The 24,735-nt window shown below is 42.9% G+C and overlaps 1 protein-coding gene across 4 annotated transcripts in view; it reads left to right on the top strand.

The window, feature by feature from the left end:
- USP9X (ubiquitin specific peptidase 9 X-linked) overlaps positions 1 to 24,735 on the top strand; it is a 133,296-nt gene that overhangs the window by 34,793 nt on the left and 73,768 nt on the right. For all 4 annotated transcript variants that reach the window (XM_066599964.1, XM_066599961.1, XM_066599963.1 and 1 more), the window contains exons 2-3: positions 18,835 to 19,088; positions 24,295 to 24,440. In XM_066599964.1, coding sequence (XP_066456061.1) covers positions 18,993 to 19,088; positions 24,295 to 24,440 — 242 coding nt within the window. In that variant the 5' untranslated portion in view covers positions 18,835 to 18,992. The remainder of the gene's footprint in view (positions 1 to 18,834; positions 19,089 to 24,294; positions 24,441 to 24,735) is intronic.

Genomic DNA, 24,735 nt, shown 5'->3' on the forward strand with positions numbered 1-24,735 from the left:
AAGTTATGCTCTTGGAATGTGACAGTGAAAAACTGCAAATTGTCCAATCTCTTATTAAAAACATACATATTTTACTTTTAGGGCATATCGGTTAGCCCTGGGTGTAAGGTGTAATCTGCAGTTCAGTGTTTGTTTTTTATTATAAAATTATTTTTTTAATGTAAAACTTTGACCCTTTCTGCTGCTGGCATAATTTTAATTAGTTTACTGTATTTTGTCATAGAGATGCCCAACAGAACCGGATGAGCCCATTAGAGCTGTTCGCACAAGTGGAACACTTCTACAATATGCACTGTAAGGGCTCCTTCCATGGGCAAATTTTCGCTGCATTCCCCGCGGCGATTATCTGGCCGCAGGAAAAGCAGTGTGCTTTCCATAGCACTGGTATGGGAAGCGCAGCCCCGCCTGTCCACGAGCGGATCATCCTAGCATGCTGTGAATTGCCGCGATTCTCTGTGTTGAGCCGATCTGTCAGATGGGCTCACTGTGGAGATCTGTCTGCTGGCTCCTGCTCCCGGGCAGTGGCTCCGCGGGATTTCACAACGCCCATGGACAGGCAGCCTTAGAAGCTTCATCTGTCGCTCCAAAACCTTCAAGTCTCTGTGCAGAGTTTGATGTAGAATTCCGTTATTTTCAATTCTACATCAAAATTTCACATGGGAGTGCAGAATTTTCCAGGTCTGGAGGTGTGTATGGCAGAAATATTCCACGGATCCAATGGGGCCGGATTTCACCCCTTCATTTCAAGTGGTGGAATCTACACTGAAAATACATAGCATATGGTTGCTTTTAGACTGTCTGAATTACTCCATACCCAGACACCCCAAATTTACATGTCTCATTGTGGATTTTGATGTGAAATTGAAGTGGCTTATACCGGTCTGCAATTCCGCATCAAAATCTGCAATGATGCTCGTGGGTATTGGTGTGGAATTCACAGTCCACACTATTGTGCTGCGGATTCTGTACAGAACTCTTCCACATCACGTCAATTAGCTTCTTGAAAATCTTGTCTACTACATAGATGTCCAGTAAATGCTTTGTTTTTTTTTTGTTCCCCCTCCTTTTCTAGGCCGAAGCCTTTTGTGGCCGTGACATATGATAGGCACCAGCATGTTATAGGGTTTCCTGTGCTGCCTGACAGCTGCAGCTCCTGTCTGAATCTTATGCCAGTGCTTCTTGTGTCTTCTGCCTCACCCATAAATGTTTGATGGGACTACCGCTTTTAATATTGCAATGAATATATATCAGTTGGTAGAATTTATCTTATTTTTTCCCCACTTTGTCTTAATACAGGTTGCCGTAAAAAAATTCCAATACCTCTTTAGCAAGCTGTAGCTTTTTATGTCAGCCATAGTAAGGCTAGAGGCACACAGCGGTAACTGAGTTGCACACACACTCTGAGGCAACCCATCGGCCAGCACATGGACCCTGCACCTCGCAAACGAATTATCATAGAATGTGGCATGAGGGTTTTTGTTTTTTTCAAATAAACTGATGGTCCATGTAGGAGGAAAAAAAAATGTAATTGCTCGTGTGTAGCCCATAGTGAGGGTCATGTGCTGTCCGTGGAATTACACGGATGAAATATAGCACCTGCCCTAACTGCATGACAACTTGGTTTATGGTGCCATAGGCTGGTGGCAGAGTCCTTGTAAGGTGGCCAAACATGTTAGGATGTTAAGTGACCCAAACTGTGTTTTTGGTTGAAATTATGTTTTGATCACCTTTTAGGGCTCATGCCCACAAGCGTTATGGGATACGTCCGTGGATTTACATCACGGGAGTACCGCGTTTAAAAACAAAAGTGCCTTCTGGTAATCACTGATTTCCACGGTCTTAATGCTATATTTCCCGCTGCAGAAATCCGCTGCAGAATTTTGCACGTCAGCCTTGACAGGCAGAAAAGCTATTAGGTGCAATAGAACCCAATGGCTGCGGAATTCACATGTCTATTTCTGCCGCGGGAAACGCGGTAGAAATCCGTCCGTGGCCATTCATTCTTATACTAAGGCTATATTCACATGGGCGATGATTTAATAGAATATTTGCATTTTATTTTTTTTATTCTCTTGTGGTCTGAGATGGACAGAACTAAAAAAAGGACCCATTTATCTGGGTTAATTCGCGCACGTTATTTCCCCCTTACTTGAATCGACAGTTTGAGTTTGAAAAATGCTGCTTGTCCTTTTTTTTGTGCGAACCTTTCAGGCGTTCAAAAAGCAAATCCCACTAGCATGCCATACGAGTGCAATCCGTTTTTAATGCATGTTATGGGAATCGCATGGGGAAAAAAATCACATCTCAGTGCAAAAAATGGATGCAAATGACAAATGCAAACAGGCCATGTAATGTGCGGCGGTCTGCACAGAACACGGATGTGTCCGTATGTTGTGTGATGCAAGTTGGGACCGAGAATTTTTAGCTGTTTCATGACAGACGGTCTGGAAAGAAGTCGACTGTTTAAAACTTGTGCGATGGTCACCAATTCTTCAGTGTATACAGAGCAGATGGTCGTTGCTGAACAGTCGCCCCAAGACAAATCCTGCACCCAGCACCTTGGAATATTTATGGCCAGTTTGAGGGAGTGTAATATCCAGTATGGGCTACAATGTGTGTGGTTGCGTAGGCATACTGATGGCCTAACCATCAACCTAATTCTTTCTAATGTCGTGTCTTTTTGCCGCCTTACTTGTTTTCTAGTTTCATTTCTGAAGCCCTTTCACCCTGTTGCTTGAGACTCTCTTCCTGGCCAGTCGTCTGCTCCCAGCAGTTGTGGCACCCCCTTCGACATGTGACACCCGTTGCCCACCAGGCAAGGGTTCACAGGAAACTTATCGCTCTGATGCCTTGAGATGGGCCAATGCAGTGCCGTTTATACTAATGGAAATCCTTTTTTAATTCTGAATTTCTCCAGTTTGTTATCCTACACTTACTTCCATGCATAATATACCAGACTGAGAGGTTTCTAAATTCGTATAGAGATGCTGTTCCAAGTAATTTTGGCAAATGATACACCTCCCACAGAACAAGACAAAGGAAGCAAACAACATAGATGACAGTAAAAAAAAATGCGTTTATATAAGCATCATGGAAAATGTGGTATTCTGTGTCTGCCACTACAGATCAGCATAAAGCAACTGGCCAGTCAAAAGCTAAAAACGATGTGCAAGTCAGTACCTATACTGCATGCTCACCCGCTAAGACTGTCTCACATCTTGGCTTCTGTTTTGCTTGACTCACTAGAGCAGAGCAGTGATCTATGACTACAGTTATCTACAGAAGTCTATGCATCCATCTTTAGCTCCTGAATAGAGCTGACTAAAAAAGATGCAGCACAGCTCTTAGGTCAGCGCTGCAGCTTCATTTCAGCAATCAGCGGGGGATCCTAGCACCCGAACCCCTCTGTTCAAAATTTAACATGTTGCTCTGGCATGTCAAAAGTTTGAGTGCCGTTACTCTTTCATGCATTCTTATGGACTACACTTGAAGGTGTCATCACCCCTTTCCCATTTGAAAACCGCGAGCTGAAATCAATATGGCAGACTTTTAAATTTGTCACTGAATTTGTCAAAAAAAAAAATGCAGCCCCCTTCCAAATTAATACTTTCACACATTGATGGTCAATTTTCTTACTAGTACACCAGTTAAACGGGTGTGTCCAGACTTTTGGCTCACCCTGCGTGTTATCCATATGTTGGGGGACTGCAAAGGTGATTGTAGGCACCTATTTTCTCTTCCAAATATTGTGTTTAACCGGTCTGAATAGTTTTTCTTTGTATCTTTTACTATATTTTGGTAAATCAATAACGTGCAGATTGATCTTTGCCTTGTACTGTGACCCGGGCTGACTTCCGTTATGAGTCATGAATGGCTTTCTAAGTATTACTAACTACACAAGACCAGGGTTTCTCAACCTTTGCAGGCAAAGTAGCGCTTGGTGACAAGTTCTGAGCGCCCACTGAAATCGGCAGTGTGAATATTTTAAAAATTCCGCACACTGAAGAAAATGTCCAGAGCGGAAATTGACCTGCAATGCAGTGTTTAACCCCTTAGTGATGGCCCTATAGTGTTTTTACGTACTGCTGTTGATGGACATGTATGGAGGGAGATAGCGCCGCTATCTCCCTCCATACAGCGCGGGCGTCAGCTGTTTATTACAGCTGACACCCGTGGGCAATAGCCGCAATCGGCCGTTAGGCTGATCGCGGCTATAGACCCTTTAAATGCTGCTGTTAATTCTGACAGCGGTATTTAAATCCCCTGACCGATGTTCGGGGGTCCCAAACCCCCCCCTGTGGTGAGATCGGGGGAGCCGTGCAGGTGTCATGGCAGCCAGGGGCCTTCTGAAAGGCCCCAGGGCTGCCTTAGCAGACTGCCTATCAAGCCATACACGTGGGGTGACTTGATACTGTCAAAAAACAGTGACGTAATGCTATAGCATTAGAATTTTTTAAAAGTTTTTCAGTACATTATATGGTACAGTAAATAGCACCATTGAAAAATATAACTCATCCCGCAAAAAACAAGCCCTCATACAGCGACGTTGATGGATAAATAAAGGAGCTATGATTTTTTTTTAAAAGGGAGGAGGAAAAAACGAAAATGGGGGGGAAAAGCAAAAAAGCTCCGTCACTAAGGGGTTAAACCCTTAGTGATGGCCTCATTGCCTTTTTACTTCCTAGCTAAGTGGGCTTTAATTCTCAGGGATGTAAAAACATGCATAACCTGAGGATTCAAGCCATGTGGGCTGTGGATGTGACGCCTACATGCTGTCCGTTACTGCAGATGGCTAACAACATGGAGCGGTCATGGGGGGGCCTCCCATTGCCACTCTTAGCAATGCGATTAGTGCTATGAAGTAAATAAAAAGTAAAAAGTAGCTTCATCTGGCCTGATGAATCTAGTCCTCCAGTACCGTACATCGCTCTTCTCTGCATGCATGCCAGACATATGACATCGTCGCAGAAGGTCGGGAGCTGCGGCAAATTTAAAATCTCCTGACTGCTGCAGGTAGCCGTGACCTTAATGGGTATGTCACTGCAGTCCCTGGGCCTGTGATCACTGGTATTGAATGGATACCGGTGATCACAGTAAGGTTAAAAATAAAAAGTTTTAAAGTTAAAGTTGGCCTTATAGATCGGATCCATGAAGGCAGCTGAAAATACTCACCCCAGTCCTTCTTGATGTCCCAAATCCATCAGGACCTGCCGCGAGCTTCTGCGCCAATGTGGCGCACATGCACGGAGAACCTAGAACTTAAAATCTGCCTGCAAACACCTGTCAAAGATAGCCTGGAGATGTCACGGGGGGCCGCGGTGAGCGGTTTCTGGTCACGTGATTGCCTTGATCCAATGGATAATGGCGATCATGTAAAAGTAAAAAAGTTGAAGTTTCATCTCCCCTCACCAATGCGATCGATGAGAGATGAAACGTTTTACCGGAGGCCTTCGTATTTGAACCCAGACGCGATCCTCCTCCATGGACCTTACCTGGATTCTGCACATGCGCCCATCGGCAACATGCCAGACACATTCGCAGGAGGCGGGGAGGGCCCGGGAAATTTTAAATCTCCCTGCTACTAACAGTCGCCGAGAGAATGGAGCAGCGACCGGTGGCCTCATTGAGCGGTCCCCAGTCACGTGATTAAAAAGGTAGTGATATACCATTAGGCCGGTCTCGCACGACTGGATAGGAATTACAGATTCCGCATGCGTCCGATTTGCAATTATACGCCGATCAATTCCACTGGATTACGCAATTCCGCTAACATAAGCGGGTTGTAATTACGTTATCCACTCGCAGAAAACAAAATGCAGCGTGTTCTATTTTACCGCCGATATCCGTAACATAGATCCCATTATGCTCCATTGTCAGATATATGTGCACGACCAGGCTCCCACATTGGATCTGTTCAGACCGCTACGTGTAATATGTAATTTACAAGAAGGCCCGAGATCGCTCGCCTTCTTGCAGTTTCAGGAGCAGCTTGTTGAGTGCCTTCTCCCTACAAATTTTTTTTTTACAAAAGTTATGCAATACATTATATATACCTAAAAATAATGCCATCAAAAATGTCCCGTAAAAAACAAGCCCTCATATGGCTGTGCCAATGGAAAAATGAAAGTTATGGCTTTTGGAACGCAACTGCAAAATTAGTTGAAATTAAATGATTAGACCATTTTAAAAACCTGCCCTGGTGGGTCTGACAGGGTGGTAAGAAACCCACTACTCAAGGGGTTAATAGCCCCGTTGGGCATTTAGATTTGTAATTTTATATAAATACTTGATTGTAATCTCCTTCTTACGGGTATGGTATGCTGGTTGAGGTCTCGTATAGTGTTTCTCCTATTGGCTGTGATTTTAACTGCTTCTAACCTGTTTTGTGTCTGAATAATGTTTTGAATACTAGACCATTTTTTGTAACTTTTTGCCAGCATGTCAGGTGCTCTATTTGCCACACATGCTGCACCACCACTTGACTATTGGCGGCGCCTGCTTCTAATTCTTGATCCCAACGAACTTTAAATCTAAAGTAGGTCCGTTTATCCTTAAGATATTCAGCATGGATTCTGCCTCTTTGAATAGGTTGTGAGCATTAAGCATCAAAATCAGCAGCGGCTATTCTGCTGTGTAAATTCCGCTGTGTGGGTTACCCTTAATGGGTAGTATTCAAATTTGTTTATTCTAATTGGAACCAGATAGTGAAACATATTCCAGTTTTCTAATTGTTGTGATTTTTAGATTTTTTTAAAATTTATTTTTAACCGTCAGTACATGACTCTTTAAGGGCTTCCATCTGCAGAAATATCTAATATTAAAAAAATCTGGCACCTTAAGCCCTATTTACACTGATAGATGAATAATAGTCCCCTCTGACTGCCGGTATCCCCACTGTGAATTCACAGCAGGACACAGGCACACCTGATAACAGCCTGCTCCACTGAGAACAGCTGATCGCTCAATTCTAGCAAGCTAGAAGTCAGTGATCAGCGACTGGTGCACAAAAACTGCACGATGTCAGTGCATTTAGACAGAACGAGAATTGCTCAGACGGCTTTGAGCGTTTTTTTTTTAAAGCTATTCTTGTGTCTGAAAGGGCCTTTACCTTTTTAAGGAGTAATTCCCCTCCCACACACAGGACAGGATGAGCAGTGGCATAGCTGATCACACCAATCTAGCCTAATCAGGTTAATTTTCAACTGACTCAAATTTTTTTACCTGCACCTAGATGGTGGAAACTTTGTGAAAGCACGTACCTGTATTCATAGTTATAGCTAGCATGTGGAAACTTTGCCGCTTTACAAAAATTAAGATATTCAAAGACTGTCTGGGTCAGACTTCTAATTGTAAACGTAAAATTTTCTGTCCCATTTACAAATCTTTATGGTTTGATGTAAAATTGCAGCAAGCTTTCAGCAGTGTAAACGCCTGGGTAATGTTCTCACAATGTGCCAGGGGTCTCATCTGAGAAAACTAAGAATAATGTGGAGAAATTATTTTTGCAAATATCTAAGCGCTCATCAGATGTGTGAAAACTGTACTACAACCCCCGGCAGCAAAAGAGTTGGAGCGTCTGTCACCTAAATATTATTTTAGTATTTTTGGAGCAATCCTCATAGCAGCAGCATGGTGAATATATTCTGCACTATGATGGATTGTCTTCTAGTAACGCTGCAGATGTCCTGAATTTTATCTTCATTTCTTACACCAAGCTGCTGCTGCTGAGTATTCATTATGCTTCAGTCCTTAGCCAACCCGCTAACAATACTCGAATCAGTAGCTGAGGGTGGATCATGTGATCTACTCCGCCGAGCTGCACCGAATCTCATTGGTCCAGACCCTCGCTGCTCCTCTGTATTTTAGTCTGATTCAGACACAGCCACTCCTACAGACACATCCATGTCAAAGTGAAAATTACTCAAAAATGGCACAGACACACAATTTAGAACTCATGAGAACCTTTTATAGGCTCTGGCTAGTAATCCCTTTGTGCAGGATGAATTGTTAGGCACATTAGCGCCCGACTGCTGTCCGGCAACTATGGCTTCTGTGCTTTAATTTGTGCTATCTGTTAATGGAGGTAGAGTGCGTCAGGGATTGTTCCAGCCCACTCGCCTCCACTCACAGTAAACAGTTGCTCAAAGACTTGACAGATTCCGCTTTACACAGCCCGATAGTCGTTTAGTCTTAGCAGAGCTAATACCAAACTACTCCGACAAATGAGCGCCGTAACCAACTTGTGATCTACAGGGGCACCGTAGACTTATTATAACCCAGCGCCCTAGATACCACACTTGTGCAAGATAGAGCCTAAATTGCACCCAAACACTGTCTTGCATGCCCCCAAAGCCTCTTCTGCCATCACTGACCGCTTCTGCCAAGTAGGGCAGCCACCGTGGTAATGCTTGCCAGCAGCCTGAACACTGTTACTACTCCAGGGTTATGGATCGTGTAGAACTTCAGACAGTCTGACAAAGTTGTTTTTTTGTTTTTTGTTTTTTTAAAGCCGTTCTTATATAAAAATATTCATAAAGGATCTATAGCGTACAAGGGGTTAAGGAACAACAAAGATACACAACCTTTAGGCCTCATGTCCACGGGGAAAATCGGGCCCGCTACGGATTCTACATGTAGAATCTGCAGCGGGTCCCTCCTGCCCCGCGGACGTGAGCGCTGAAAATAAGAATAAATGACAATAAACTCACCTCCCATCCGCTCCGTTTCTTCTCTTCGCGGCGGCGTCATCTCCTCTCGTCGCGGCCGGATCTTCATTCTTCGGCTCGGCGGATGTGCACGATGACGTCGGTGACGTGCCCCGCGCATGCGCCGGGCCGAAGCAAAATGATCCGGCCGCGGCTGAGAGAGGATGGCGCGGCGCCGAAGAGAAGAACCGGAGCGGGTAAGTAAAATGTGATTTTTGTGTCCCGCGGATCCGGACGGCTTCCATAGGCTTCAATAGAAGCCCGCGGGAGCCGTCCCCGCGGGAGACCCGCATGAAAATGGAGCATGGTCCAGATTTTTTCATGCTCCATTTTTTTTAAAATCACTTTTATTGACGATCCGCGGGTATTTATCTACCCGCGGGTGGTCAATGCATCCCTATGGGGTGCGGATCCGCGCGCGGGAGAAGAGTTAAAATCCGCTGCGGATTTTAATTCTTCTTTTCCCCGTGGACATGAGCCCTTAAGAAAATAAAAGGGATCAAAGTAGTCTGATATTCCTGGCTGCAGAGAGCATGTGGAAATCTAGACAGCCCAGTGTCAGATACAGTTCTTTGGTCTGACAATTTGGCAAGTGTAACCACAGTTTTCATCCCAGGGATGTGTAATTTGGGTTTGTGGGAACAGGATGGAAACAATTGTAATGATATTTCTTGCTGGTAACTTCATTATGGAGATGAAGAGCCATAACTAGAGGTCCATTAGACACAATGATTATCACTCAGGATTCGTTAGAACGATCAAGTGAGCGATGGTTTTGCTTTTATAGACGTTTTAGCCTAATGAAAATTGTTTGAAAATGGATGTAGGGGCTGGGCATTTCAGTCGTTGGTACTAATGTTGTGTAGCCTTTGCATTAAATAATAAACTGTAATTGAGCGTTAGTTTGTTTGAAGGTGTGTGTATTTAGTGAAGGGGAAATAAGAGCTTCTTTGTGTTGGCTCATGAAAATTGTGGGTGCGCTTATTTGGTTTTTAGCAACCCAGCTGTTTAGCAGTGACATTAGAAATGTACGCCACGCCAAACGATTAAACACTCCCCTCAAATCCCTGAACGAATGTCATTTAACCCCTTCAGTGGCAGGTTTTTTAAATGGGCCAATCATTTCATTCCAACTAATTTTCCAGTCTTGTTCCAAGAGCCATAACTTTTTTTCCATTGACAGCCATATGAGGGCTTGTTTTTTACGGGGCAAGAGGTATTTAACGGCATCATTTTTGGGTATCTATGATGTGTTTCTTAACTTTTGTAAAAAAAAAAATTTGTTAGGCCTCATGTCCACAAGGAAAATCAGGCCCGCTACGGATTCTCCGTAGAGAATCCGTAGCGGGTCCCTCCTGCTCTGCGGACATGAGGCATAAAAATAAGAATTAACTTGCCTCTCGCCTGCTCCGGATCTTCCCTTCGCCGCGGCTTCATCTTCTCTCCGTTGCGGCCAGATCTTTTCTCCGCCTCGGCGGATGCGCAGGGCACGTCGGTTGCGTGCCCCGTGCATGCGCCGGCCCGAAGAAAAAAGACCCTGCTGCGACGGAGAGAAGATGAAGCCACAGCGAAGGGAAGATCCGGAGCAGGTGAGTAAATTCCAATTTTGGTCTCCCGCGGATCCGGACGGCTTCCATAGGCTTCAATAGAAGCCTGCGGGAGCCCCGCACGAAAATGGAGCATGGTCCAGATTTTTTCATGCTCCATTTTTAAAAAAATCACTTTTATTGACCATCCGCGGGTATTTATCTACCCGCGGGTGGTCAATGCATCCCTATGGGATGCGGATCCGCGGGCAGGAGAAGAGTTAAAATCTGCTGCGGATTTTAATTCTTCTTTTGCCCGTGGACATGAGGCCTTAAGGAGATTAGGGGTGAAAGAAAATACCATTTTGTTTTTTTTTGGTTTTCATTTTTATGGCATTCAGCGTGCAGAATAAATAATGTGACATTATTCTGAGTCCGCACAATTCCAGCGATACCAAGTTTTTACAGTTTTTTTTGTTTGTTTTTCGTTTTGCTCTTTTTGTGCATTTAAAACATTTTTTTCCCTTTTTAAAAGGTTTGCTTTTGTTTCGCCACATTCCAAGAGCCGCATTAATTTTATTTGTCCATTGCCAGACCTCTAGAAGGCCTTGTTTTTTTGACCTCTAGTCTTTTATCTAATTTTTGGGAACATGTAAAATTTTCATTCATCGCTTTTCATTCTTTTTTTTTGGGGGGGGGGGGGGGGGATGGGGGCAAGATTAACAATCTGTAATTCTGGCATGTTTTTATTATTTTTCACTGCATTCTCTGATCAGTATAAATAATATATTAAAGTAATTCTACGGTCCGATTATGCCGATACGAAATTGTAATTGTTTTTTTTTCTTTTTCGCTACTTTTCCACACTTAAAAAATTGTGTGTGTGTGTGTGTGTGTGTGTGTGTGTGTTTAGTGCTGCATGCAAAGACCCCTAGCAGTTAAATTCTTTTTTTTAATCAACTGAGCTGTGTAAGACTGGGTTCACACGGGCCGGATTTGCCGTGGAAATTCCGTACGGAATTTCACCGCGGCAAATCCGCCTGCGGCCGCTAATCCCGGAATTAGCCAGCCATGTGTACTAGATTTCTCAAAATCTCGTCCACACGGGACGGCAAAGCCGGCAGAAGCCGTCACTGCGGCGCAGATTAGCCGGCCGCAGCATGCTGATTTTCTTCCTCCGCTGCGGCCACGCTCTCCTCTATGGGAGTGCCGGCCGCAGCGGAAGAGCCAGCGGCTGGGCCTCTATAAAAACCCGCGGGTTTCGAAGCAGCGCTTCTCCCGGCGGAAATCTCGTGGCTTTTCGCTGCGGATAAACCCCGAGATTTCCCCCGGGAATTCGGCGTGTGAGAACCCAGGCTAAGGGTTTTTATTTTGCGGGATGAGTTATACTTTTTTATTACCATTTGTTGATCCGTGCAGTATTTTGATCACTTTCTATTCCGTATTTGTATAGTGGGATAGGCTGTTAGCTATTTTCGAAACGTTTTAAATGTGGCGTCCCCCCCCCCCGCCCCCCCAATGTCGTGAACCCTGCAGATTAAGTAATGTACTATATTCCTCCTCGGGATAATTAAATATTTTTTTACAAAGTAAAGGGAGAAAGGTGGGTTATGATGTGTTTTTTTTTTTTTGTTTTTTTTTTTACTTTTTAAAAATTTTTGGTCCTTTTAGGGGACTTGCATAATACTTTTCATTCTTCTAATACTCTGCTATGCATATCAGGGTATTAGACAGGGTATGACACTGTCTAAGCATCATAGCCTAAATTAGCTGGCAGACCGTGTGGCTATATTCAAGCCTCTGGGTGCCATAGAGACCCATCAGGACCCCATGATCACATTGCGGGGGGTCTGATGGTGACAGAGGGAGCCCACCTCCCTCTTTCAGCCCTTTACATGCTGTGGTTGCACAGCCTGTGGTATGTAAAGCGTTAAACAGCGGGGACCATTGGACGGCTTAGGACAAGCCGATGGTCTCTGTGACAACGTGTAAATGGTGCAGGACTTTCAAAAAAAGTGGTTATTTTTCAGCTTTTCTTTAAAGTCCTGCACTGGTTCTCTGTGGCACTGTGCAGGCGGTGTGTACAGAACACAATGCCACAGCTTATGACATTGTTCCTCTCTGGGACCGTGCAGAACACAGTCTGGAAATCTTCTTCTAGTTTTTATCACTATGGGCAGTGGGTTATATCACTATGGATAGTGGAGCTAGTCCTGGAAAATTTCCAGGACTGCCACTGAAGGGGTTAAACTAAATGAAAAGCGATCTGCCAAACGTTGAAATTTAGGCGAACTGAGAGACGACTATGAATGAATAGATAACGAAAAATGCGCGATGGGCACGCGTTTATCGCGCAAAAGATGGCTTTTGAGCAAATTTAGAGCAATAATCTTTGTCTAAATAGGCCTTAAGCCTTTAACTTCCAGGATGTGGAAGATAGCAGAGGATGGTGTCTGAAAACCCCTGTTCAAGTGTCACAGGAAGCCTCGTGAATTTTAATTGAGCTTTGCTTGTAATGCAGAACACCTGACCGTATCTGTGTCCGGCAAAATGGTTGATACCAGAGAGCTGTAGCTGACACACAGATGGGTGAATCTCCTGGTATCATACTTCATAGCAGTTGCCTTAACCCCGTGAGTGGCACGCCTGGAAATTTTCCGGGACGAGCTCCACTGCCGATAGTGATATAGCCCGGAAGATTTCCAGGCTATGTATCACTATGGGAGCTGCAGAGCACAATGCCACAAGCTGTGACAGTGTGCTCTGCCTGCACAGACCCACAGAGAACAAAGCAAGGGCTTTGAAAAACCAGCAGAAGATATTGTCGATAAGTCTCCTGCTTTGTTTACAGGTTGCTATAGAGACTATCAGCTTGTCAGAAGCAAGCCGATGGTCTCTGTGGCAGGGAGAGCTTGGTGCTTGGCTGTCAGAGGACAGCTAGGTACCAGCTCTTACAGCAGAGATCAGAGAAAACCTCTGATCTCTGCTGTTAACCCTTTACATGCTGCAGTCTGTCACTGCGGCATGTAAAGGGCTGTCACCATCGGACCCCCGGAATGTGATCAGGGGGTCCTGATGGGTCCCTGTGGAAGTCCCCTAAAGAAACAAAAAAAACAAAAGTAAAAAAATTATAAAAAAAAGAGAAATAAAAACACTTGTCTCCCTTTACTTTGTAAAAAAATCAAAAATAAAATCACACGTGGTATCCATGTGTCATAATGACCCAGAGAAGGAAGTTAATACATTATTTAACCCCTTAATGACATGGCCCCTTTTTTTCTTTTTTCCCCATTTCTTTTTTTTTCCTGGACCCCTGTTTAAAAAATCACAACTTGTCCCGCAAAAAACAAGCCCTTATATGGCCATGTCAATGGAAAAATGAAAAAGTTATGGCTCTTGAGACGCAACTGCAAAATTAGTTGAAATTCAATGATTAGACCATTTTAAAAAACCTGCCCTGGTGGGTCTGACAGGGTGGTAGGAAACCCGCCACTCAAGGGGTTAAATGTTTTACATCTGATTTGCAATCTGATTATTCACTGTTAGAATTTTTAAGCTCCTCATAAACTGATAACTTTAAGCAACTCTCTTCTAAAAAAAAATATTTTCTTATTGAGGCCTACCTAGTCTGAACCAAGGGGACCACTTGTAAGTGAAAGCCATGCGTCCTAAATGCTACACTTCCGTCATGTACATTTTATTAGTGGTATCCTTTTAGTATTTTATGCTAGCGTTGCATTCAGTCTGTGAAATAAGCACATGGTGTTCATGATGCAGCTGCAGGCTTGTTTTATTTTGGGTTAAGGGGGGGGGGGGGGGATTTTCGGAGGAAATGTGTGCAGTCTTGTTTCCTTGTCTATCACAGGCGAGAATGTGATTGTTCTCAGTAAGAGAAATCAAGTAATCTTGTAGATATGATACGTTTCTATGGCTAACAAAAATACACAATGTTATAGCGGAGCGCTGTCTTCTGCATATAGCTGTTGTCTTCTCAATGCTCAGCTGGTATAGAGCTGAGCACTCCGAGCGGGGTATGCAGAATACAGCTGGAGTGCTGTCTTCTGCATACTTCTGCTGTGTTCTTTGAGCGGGATACCAGCTAAAACAATTGTATCGGCGGTATGCCGCTGAGAACTTGGCGCGTGGTCCTGACGAGAGCTGAAAGAAAACGATGAGCGAATCGTTACTAAAAATTGCACGATGGCCGCATGTTTAGACCCAACGATTCTTGCTCAAAAAAATGCTTTGAGAAAATTGTCTAAATGGGCCGTTAAACCTCATTTGCCACTTTTCTGCCCCCAATTTATCCAGATCCTTTTGCAATCTCCTTTAGAGATGAGCAAACCTACTCGGCCACGCCTTTTTTTCGCCCGAGCGCTGCGATTTTTGAGTACTTCCGTACTCGGGTGAAAAGATTCAGGGGGCGCCGTGGGTGAGTGGGGGGTTTGCAGCGGGGAGTGGGGGGGGGGGGGGGGGAGAGGGCTCCCCCCTGTTCCCTCTACCCCCCCCCCCCCGCTCTGCCACACCTCCCCCGGCGCCCCCGAATCTTTTCACCCGAGAAAAATCGCGGTGCTCGGTCGAGTAATTACTCGAAACGAGTATATTCGCTCATCTCTAATCTCCTTACTTCCTCTCGTTGACATATAGTTTTGTATCATCTGCTAATATTGATATTTTACTGCACAATTCTTTTACTAGGTCATTAATAAGTATATTAAAAAGAATTGATCCCAAAATCAACCCCTGTATTAAACAATAGGACCCAGTACTGCCCCCTGTGGTACCCACTAGTAATGGTGACCTAATGAGTAGTTACCATTTATAACCCCCCACTGCTTTCTATCGCTGACCAGTTACTTACCCACTGACACACATTCTCACTAGACAAGCATTCTCATTTTATATACCAACCGTATTAAATGCTTTGGAAAAGACCAGATATGCCCCTTTTTTGATATGGAAACGTGAGCTTTACCTTTATCATAATTAAACAGTAGCTTCTACCTCAGTATTCCAATAGGCTAGGTGCATCTTAAAGGCAGCATGTCATAGGCGATGGAGATTTAACGTGCATATTTTATGCATGTTCTATGCGGGACACATACTCCTTTGTGAGGGAGACCTTGCTCTCGTATTTATATCAGTCTGCAATTGTTCATTTAGTTTTCCCAACTCCTGATAAGCAGTTTGCAACTTTTCTCGTAGCCTCAGATTTTTTCTCATGTGGGCATGCTTCCAGTAATCCATTCTGCATGTGAAGTCCTGTGTACCCAGGCTACTGCTGCCTTCACTAGCTTCTCCGCTGTCCTCTTTGTGCAGCGAATGAGGACCTCCCTTCCCTTGTACTGACACACTGATGCTGGGGAGTGTGCTGACAAGGGGGAGGGCAGACATATGTCGGACTGTTCGGAGAATATCACTCGGGGCAGATAAACTGAAGACTTAAATGGTTTCCTTCCTCTCCACGCTCTGATCTTCTATATACATCCTCCTCTCGCATCTTTAAGCGCCCTTTCACACGGAATGATTGTTTACTTGATCACTATATAGTGTGACACAACAATATTTGTTCAGTCGCTGACTATTTGCTCAATTTTTTTTTCTATTTCTATGCCTCCATAGACTGGACAAACTACTATTCTTTGAAGTTACGTAGCAGTCGCTTTTCTCCATGTGCAGTGTATAGAAGCTATAGCAGCAGTTTTTACCCACAAACTCAGAGAAGACTGGTGAAGGCTGCTGTATGACTGTAAATAGGCGTGCTCCTCATCTGCACACATGACTTTCAGTAATAAGCCTGGACTTCCAATGTTTCACTTTCAGCAGTGTTGGCAGTCATTCCTGTGGGGGAGAGGGGGACGACTGATAACAAGAACCCTCAATATTGTCTGATGTACAGGTTTTCCCTCAGAGCCCTTAGTACAACTGAACATGCTAGAAATGTCCTTTCATTAGTTGTTGCTGATTTTGTTGTTTACTGGAAAAGGTTTACGAAACTTTTTTTTTTCTCTTCCAATGAATGGTAGTTAAAGGTCTACTCTGGTGGCCTGTTTCGTTCATTATGTAAGGAGTCCTAAAAACACACTTAAAAAAGGGATATACATATATTTATTAAGATGTAAGGATTGCCGTAGAATAATAAAAAAAAATCATTAAAGCGAGCGAAAGTGAATAATCATTTGACTTGTATGCAAGCCAACGACCGACCGAGAATCACGCAGTCACCGTTTGGTTTCAGCAGAACTAAAAAAAACATCATTGGATCATTCACTTCGGTTTTTCCACTCCCCTTAAATAAAAGTTATGATTTTTTTTTTTTTTAATCAATTAACGTACATGGCAGAGGGCTTGCTTTTTGCGGGATGAGTTTTATTTAATGTACTGAAAAAATCTAAATGAAATGAGGAAAAAATGAAAGTCTGCCACCTTTTTGGTTGAGTCTTGTTTATACGGCGTACAGACTGCTGCAAAAATAACCTGATCACTGATGACATATGGGTCAGTATGATTACTACAAGACCAAATTTATATAGTGTTTTTGTGGTTTTTGTTTTCCTGTTGACCATAGTTGTGGGGCTCCTTTTTTTTGCAGGACGCCCTGTAGTTTGTATTGCTACCATTTTAGAGTGCATATAACATTCCTCCCCCTCCAATTACATTTTTTTTTCTTGGAGACTGGGTGACCAAAAAAGCACAATTGTGTTATTCATTTATTTTTTTCTGACGTTCACGATGCGGTGTAAATAATGCGTCACTTTGATCGAACTTTTACGGACACAGCGATACCAAAATGTTTTCATTTAGATTTTATAAATATAGCAAAAGGATTTTTTAAAAACTTTATTACTTATTTTTTTGATCGCTCCTGCAGTATGATATGCCATAGAATTACACTACACAGCGATCTGACAGGCAGTCTATCAAGCCACCCCATGGGTGTGGCTTGATAGGTACTCTGCAATCGCAGCCCTGGAGCCTTTCAGAAGGCCCCTGACTGCCATGATAACCGCATAGGAGCCTGCTATATCACTACAGGGGGGCCATACAGGACCCCTGAACATCGTTTTGGGCATTTAAATGCCGCTGTCAGAATTGGTGATATTTAAATGGTTAACAGCTCTGATGAGCGGCATGGCTTATTGGAGCTGTAGCCGGTGTCAGCTATAACAAACATTGTATGGAGCGGAATCAACACCGCAATGTCACTCCATGCAAACCCCGAACTTGCAGGAGGACATAACTGTACGCTCTGTAGCGTTAAGGGGTTAAACAGTCTCGACTCAGTGTTTTCACACAAGAATTTGAAATGCTGAACAAGAAGTGAATGATTTTCATTGGCGATCTTACTGCCTAAACAGTTGGCACAATGGCACAAGTGCGAACGAGTTAACAGTGACGTCACTCGCTCGTTCAAACTAGAATAGACTTCTCATAGAGAGGAATTTATAACTAATCCTTTCTATCTAAAAACTTCCTGTAGTCTTTTCCTCGGGTGGGTCGTGATCTTATTGTGACCATTTGGGAATTACTTGGCCTTACAATCTTTGAAGAAGTTACTTTTTCAGTCACCATAATGTCTTCTACAAGAAACTGCCCTGTGAAGAGCCTGTGTGGTACAACCCATGCAAAGACAAATGCCCATCACACTTATACATGAGCTGGCTCTCAAGTGATGTCACCGCTAATTCATTCAGTTGTTTGCGCAGAATATTTTAGCCAGGCAGATCATCGTTGAGAATAGTTCCCTTCTCATTCAGTGCTCATTCCAACAGGGAGTGTTCAGAAATGTAACTGGAAGCGAGCAAGATGCCGATGATTTTTATGCAGACTAAAACTAAGCAACAAAGTGTACAATGGCCACATTTAACCGTAACTACTATTGCGCACTTTAGTTAGTTTGAGCGACAATCATTACGTATAAATGGACCTCTACTGCTGATAACTCGAGGGTCCTGTTAAACAGTTATAACGAAGATAACTGTTCATCCTCCCTGACTTTATACTTACGGACTTTATCTAATGTACTCTGTAGGGGGCTGCACTGCATGGCCGTGACTCAGGTCTATGTATATTGCAGTCTGGCTAGGGGGGCATTGTTTTGGGGGTGAGAGGGGGGTTGCCACAGTGGCTCTTCAGTTTCTTCCATAGCTATTTTGAAAGCACACATACTAGTAACTTTCCTATTAATCTCAACAGAGGAAAAATGCCCCTTTTACATGGGCCAACAGTCGTTTAGACTGAAAGACATCGCTGGCTTCTCACTCAGGAGAAAGTGTTTACATGCACTGAGAAACCAGCGACTTTTTTTTTTTTTTTGATGCCCGCGTGAAGCCGGCCTAACAAGACTGTGACCCATCATGGGGTTATACGGCCCAAAAGCTCCACTCAGGTTGCTCTTTGTGAAATTGAATGACATCAGACGTTTAATGATGAGACGACGTTTGCTTCAAAACTGTTTAATATATTGATATTTGGAATATTTATTTCTATTACTGTAGTCATCACCCTGACAGACTATAGTAGTTATCTAAACTCGTTATATGAAATGCTTTTTTTCTTGATTTTACTAATGTATTTTTTTTCCCTTTCTCTCCCCTGAACAGGTTATGCAATGGTCTCTGCAAAACGTTCTGTGTTTGAGGTGGAGCTTCGTAAGACAGACATATGCCGGCTTGTCATCTTTAATAAGGGGACTATAATTTCTTCTCTTACAACTGCTACATAAACAGACAAAATTGCAAAGATCTGCCCTGTGTCGAGTATGACAGCCACGACCCGTGGCTCTCCAGTTGGAGGGAATGAAAGCCAGGGCCAGGCTCCCGATGGACAGTCCCAGCCTCCATTGCAACAGAATCAGGTTTGAATCTCCTATTTTCCTGGTCCGACTCCTGAATTGTCTTACAATTCTAGCAGCCAACTTCTACTACGGTATGCAGGCTTTAAAAAAAGACTTTCTTATTGCCACTCTTCTTTTTGGATGCTTTAATGAAGCTCCATGGTGCTTTTACGCCATGCAAACATCCAGTGATTTCTTGGGCTTCAAGCAGAGTAAGGAATATACAAGCCCTAATTCTGAAAAAGCAGGCGCTGTGTGTAAAATGTAAAGAAGAAAAATGCAGTGATTTAAGGCCCATTTATACTGAAAGATCACGCAGACAGTTTGAGTGACAGTTTTGAGCGATCACCTTTGCATAACAACTTAACTCCTTAAGGACCAAACTGCTTTGTACCTTAAGGACCAGACCAATTTAGTTAGTTAGTTAGTTAGTTAGTTAGTTAGTTAGTTAGTTAGTTAGTTAGTTAGTTAGTTAGTTAGTTAGTTAGTTAGTTAGTTATTAATTTATTTATTAATTTATTTATTTTAAAGGGATTTTACCCATGTGGCAGTTTTACTGCCCCATTTTGTTTCCTTTAGCTACCAAAAGAATTCATGTGTTTTTTTTTTATTTTTGTTTTTTTCCCCCGTGACATATGGGGCTTTTTTTTTCTTCCCCTTTTAAAAATCTTTTTCACTGACCTTCCGTTTTATTGGGGGGTAAAATGCTAAAAAAAAGCTTTTGTAAACTTTTTTTAAATGATTTTTTTTTATTTAGTAAATTTATACTAAAAGTATGAGAATGGGTTCCTTTATTTGTTTTGGACATTTTGATATATATGTATGGTTTTGGTTTACAGGGCACATACAGTGACTGTTTTGGTTTTGGCTTTATTTTCCTATGTATATATGTATTTTTCTGTAATCTACTTATGTATGTAATGTGTTTTTTTTTTTTTTTAATTTTTTTATGTCCCCCATGACATCATATAAGACCTCTGGGGGACATCATTTCTTTTTTTTTTTTTTTGACACTTTCCCACTGTAGCTGGGGCATCCATAGGAGCCCTAGTTACAGGGGAAAGCAACCCCTGTAGTGACAGTCACTGGCAGAGATGGCCAGGGTCTAGTATCACCCTCCAGCTCTGCTGTAGCAGGATACCCCAATGGTCATGATGACCCCCCCCCCCCGGCTCCTGGAGTGAAAGCTACACTGCTTTCACTTTCTAGTACACAGTGCTCCATTGAGCTCTGTGTACTCGGAAGGAAAAGGCAGGAAGAGTTAACCCCCCCCGCTTTCTCCTCTGGGTTCTCAGCTGTCACTAACAGCTGATAACCCGTCCTGACTCTAATTGATTGCAGAGCCAGGAGACTTAAAGCGCTGCCGTAATTTTACTATCGGCGGTGCTTTAAGCCCAGGACCAGGCGCTGTAAATTTACCGTGCCTGGTCCTTAATGGGTTAGAGTTAAATGCAGACTGAGCGGGACACCGCTGATAACTCAGAACAGCAGCTATTTTGTATATACAAACAGCTGCTTTGTTCTTGGAGCTTTCAGCTGGTATCCTGCTGAGAAGTCCCATTGAAATAATGCTTTCAGCGCCGCCCGCTGAGAAAATCGGCATGTGACGCTGATAGGTCATTAGTGATTTTCTAGCTTGCTAGAAATCAGCGACGAACGAATAGTTAACGGACAGTGCATGATGGCAGCGCGTTTAGACGCGATTATTGCTCAAAAGATGGCTTTTGAGCAAATTTTGACCGACAATCGTTGTCTAAATGGGTTTTTAGAAGCCTCCTATAACTATATTGTATTCACAATAGAAATATCAGAAATGAAACAAAATGGCCAAATGTCTCACTTTCAAAGGAAAAAAATTACCGTAATTCAGAAATTGATGGCACAGGGCCGTGTATGCAATTGTGTAGCATTACCTTATTTTTAACAGTCAGGGAAGTGAGGAGACAATTGCTGGAGTTTTAAGGAGGGAATGTTGTCCCATTTGTGTCTGATGTAGGATTCTAGTGGCCCAACAGTCCGGGGTCGTCTTTGGCAGATTTTTTGTTCCACAATGCGCCAAATGTTTTCTGTTGTGAAAGTGAAAGGTTTAGGCTGCAGTCAGAACAGTTCAGCACCCAGACTCTTTCTGCATCAAATCACTTACATTGCTTTGCAGTATGTGGTTTAGCATTGTCTTGCTGAATATGCAAGGCCTTTCCTGAAGGAGACATTGTCTGGATGGGAGCATATGCTCTAAAACCTCCATATACTACTCAGCATTGATGGTGCCTTTCAGGATGTGTAACTGCCCGTGCCATAGACGCTAATGCAACCCCTTACAAGCAGACATTCAGGCTCTTGTACTGTGCGCTGATAAGCTAGATGGTCCCTCTTCTTGATTCCACATGAGATGACATTTGTGGTTTCCAAAAAGAATTTCAAGTTTCAATAGGATCTGACCACAGAAGTTTTTTCCATTTTTGCCTTTGCCTACTTTAACCCCTTAGTGACCAAACTTTTTCCGGTTTTCAATTTTGTTTTTTGTTTTTTTTTTTAGTTTTTCATTGTCCCCAGAGGGGACAACAACTTGCGACGCTTTGATCGCTCCTGCAGTATGATGTAATGCTATAACATTACATCCTACTGCAATTGGGACAGGCAGTCTATCAAACCACCCCACGGGCATGGCTTGATAGGTGATGGGCATTCTGCAATGATGGCCCTGGGGCCTTTCATAAAACCCCCGGCTGCTATGACACCCGCACAGCTCCCTGCATCCTAATCCTAACATCATTCGGGGAATTTAAATGCTGCTGTCAAAATTGACAGCTGCATTTAAAGTCTTAACAGCTCTGATGAGCTGCGCGGCTTATTGGAGCTGTGTCTGCTGCAAAGAAATAGCCAGCACCGGGTTGTATGGAGGGAGGGCTGGTCACTAAGGCGTTAAATGAGCTTTGGCCCAGAGAAGAAGCTGCGGTTTCTAGACTGTGATATATGGTGTCTTCTTTGCATGATACAGCTTTAACTTGTATTTGTGGATTGTATGGCGAACTGTGTTTGGACAATGATTTCTGGAATTATTCCTTTGGGCCAGTAGATTTGAGCATGCAATCTTCACCATTGTCGATGTCCCTTGTGCACCTGAGTTTTCTCCAGATTATCTGAGTTTTATAATGTATACTGTCGATGGTGGGATATTCAAAGGCTTCATAATTTTACAGTGAACATTTTTATGAAATTGTTCCTCAGTTTTTAGGCTCTTTCCCCATCACCAGAAGCCCTTCAGTTACAAACACCTAAAATCGATTTTTATTAATTTTGATTAAAATAATGGGCTGACAAAGACTACAAAAAACCACTAAATTCATGCGACTGAACACTGTATATGCTAATACCGAAGAAGGTGATGTGGTTAGATTAGAACCAACATAATTGGGTCGGAGTTGGCAATAGTCAAGGATATCAGGTTAATGTATTAATCCATCATGTTAAATGACGCATACAGGATGAATGATGAATCATGAATTCCTGATGGTTATGATACCTATTCATTGTAGAGTGGCAGAACAGATTAGCAAGAAGTTCCCTGTTCTTGCTTATGTAGTGTATATTTATATAATTTGTTAATTAACGGTGTGATCATCAAAGTGAAAGTTATGATGATTTATATATTTTTTGCGGTTCCAATATCAGATAATCCTGATTTATAGATCAAAAACTGGTTCAACGCATTTGTGTCATATGAAGACACTTCATCAGGAACCAATGTGCAGTCACACCAACTGTATAGTATACTGGTAATGAGGTGCTTTAATGTGTGATATTAGCTGAACTACATAATAGGACCAAAGAGGCAAATTCAGCCTGACTACAGCCCTGCATATCCTACAAGTGCACCATAGCTAGGGAGGGAAAAAAAAAATCCAAGGCACATACAGGGAGTCAGTTAGTGATAGAAACTGATACAGACTTGCGTAGAGCCTAAAACCCTGCACAGTATATAGGGAACTCGTGCTCAGAGATTGTCCCCATAATACAGGATAGAATAAAGCAGAGCTGTTTGAGCCATCGGCTTGGTCTAGATAGCCAGAATAGTCTGGTAGTCAGCTCTACACAAAAAGCACTAGGATAGGAAAATGAATGGAATAAAGGATAGAGCCTCCGGCCTCTGTGGTAGACTGGAGGGTATTCTGGTGAACCTCTGGCCATTTCTGCTTCCAATACTCCACCTCGAACATGCTCTTCTTAAACACAGTCCTGCAACTTGGTAGAAAATAGTCCCTCCAGCTGTTTTTCATTAGTACCACTTAGGGTGCTTTTTAGATGGAACGAGTTTCCTTCAAATAACTGAAAGTGCATGATAATCGTTCAGTCTAAACGTGACCAAACGAATGATGATTGCTTTTCACTCAGCCATTTTATGCATGAATCAAAATCCTTGTCTTCACTAATCGTCTGGGTTAAACAGCGCTTGTTCAGTCGTTTTCCTTCAGTGAATGGGAAAGACTGAGCCAGTGATTGTTCCTGCCTGTCTAAACATGCTGCATGAGCCAACTCCGTCATTCGCTCATTCAAACGGTAAATTGGCTTGGCTTAGAGCACCCTTACTTTTCCAACCTTTTGTTAGCCCTGTCCCAACTTTTTTGAGATGTATTGCTGCCTTCAATTTCCCCAATTTTAAAAAATGTTTTAAACAAAAAATGGAAAACTGTCTTCTTTCAACTTCTGATGTATTCTATTGTGAATAAAATATGGCTGGCACGCTGTGTACAAAGTAAATGTTAAAAAGAATGCAATGATTTGGAAATCTTAGCTCATTTGGGATTGTTATTGGTTAACAAATAGGTCATGCTAGTAGATCTGCACAGATTTTAAACAATTGTCCATTGACAGTCTGGCAGTGGAGTTATATTGGGTTTTCGGTCTCTATGGCTTTCTTGCTCAGTTATTGACAATTGCCATGCGTTCTGCAGTGTAGGATTAGGATCCGTCTGCATCCCTTCCACCATCTGGTCTACAGCTGCATTACATTTTAGGACTGGTTTCTCAGACTTCCATTCTCCCCCAGTGCTACTTTGGCTACAGCAGCCTGTGACACCCAGTTACCAGCCAGTAAACAATCGGAGACCTCTGCCTTCTTATAACCCCTTTTAAGGACATGTATGTCTAATTTTTTTATTTTACAGTATTTTCAGATGTAAAAATATTATTTTCTTGTGTTTTATATACTTATTTTTCTTACATGCAGACCTCCTCACCTGATTCTTCCAATGAGAACTCCCCGGTCAGCCCTCCTGATGAGCAGGGACAAGTGGATGCACCACCTCCACTCGAAGATGAGGAACCCGCTTTTCCTCATACTGACCTGGCTAAGCTGGATGACATGATCAACAGGTTTGTTTTTTTCACCTAGAGTATTTGCTAGGAATGAGTGTATGTGTGTGTCTGTATGTGTATATTATTTTTTTTTTAAGTATATAAATTGCCAGTGCTTAAAGGGAATTGTTTAGTCGTTCACGACCCTCAGTAACCCTAAAGGCTCCCTCCCTCCCTGTTTTTCAGTCTTGCACTGCGTCTTTCATTTGGTTGATATCCATGTTAGTATCAGCTAACCCAACCCATAACACATTACTATAGATGAGCGAGTACCAAAATGCTCGGGTGCTAGTTTTTAGAGTCAAGCTTTTCG

The sequence above is a fragment of the Eleutherodactylus coqui genome, chromosome 4, assembly GCF_035609145.1.
Source record: "Eleutherodactylus coqui strain aEleCoq1 chromosome 4, aEleCoq1.hap1, whole genome shotgun sequence".
Taxonomy (NCBI): domain Eukaryota; kingdom Metazoa; phylum Chordata; class Amphibia; order Anura; family Eleutherodactylidae; genus Eleutherodactylus; species Eleutherodactylus coqui.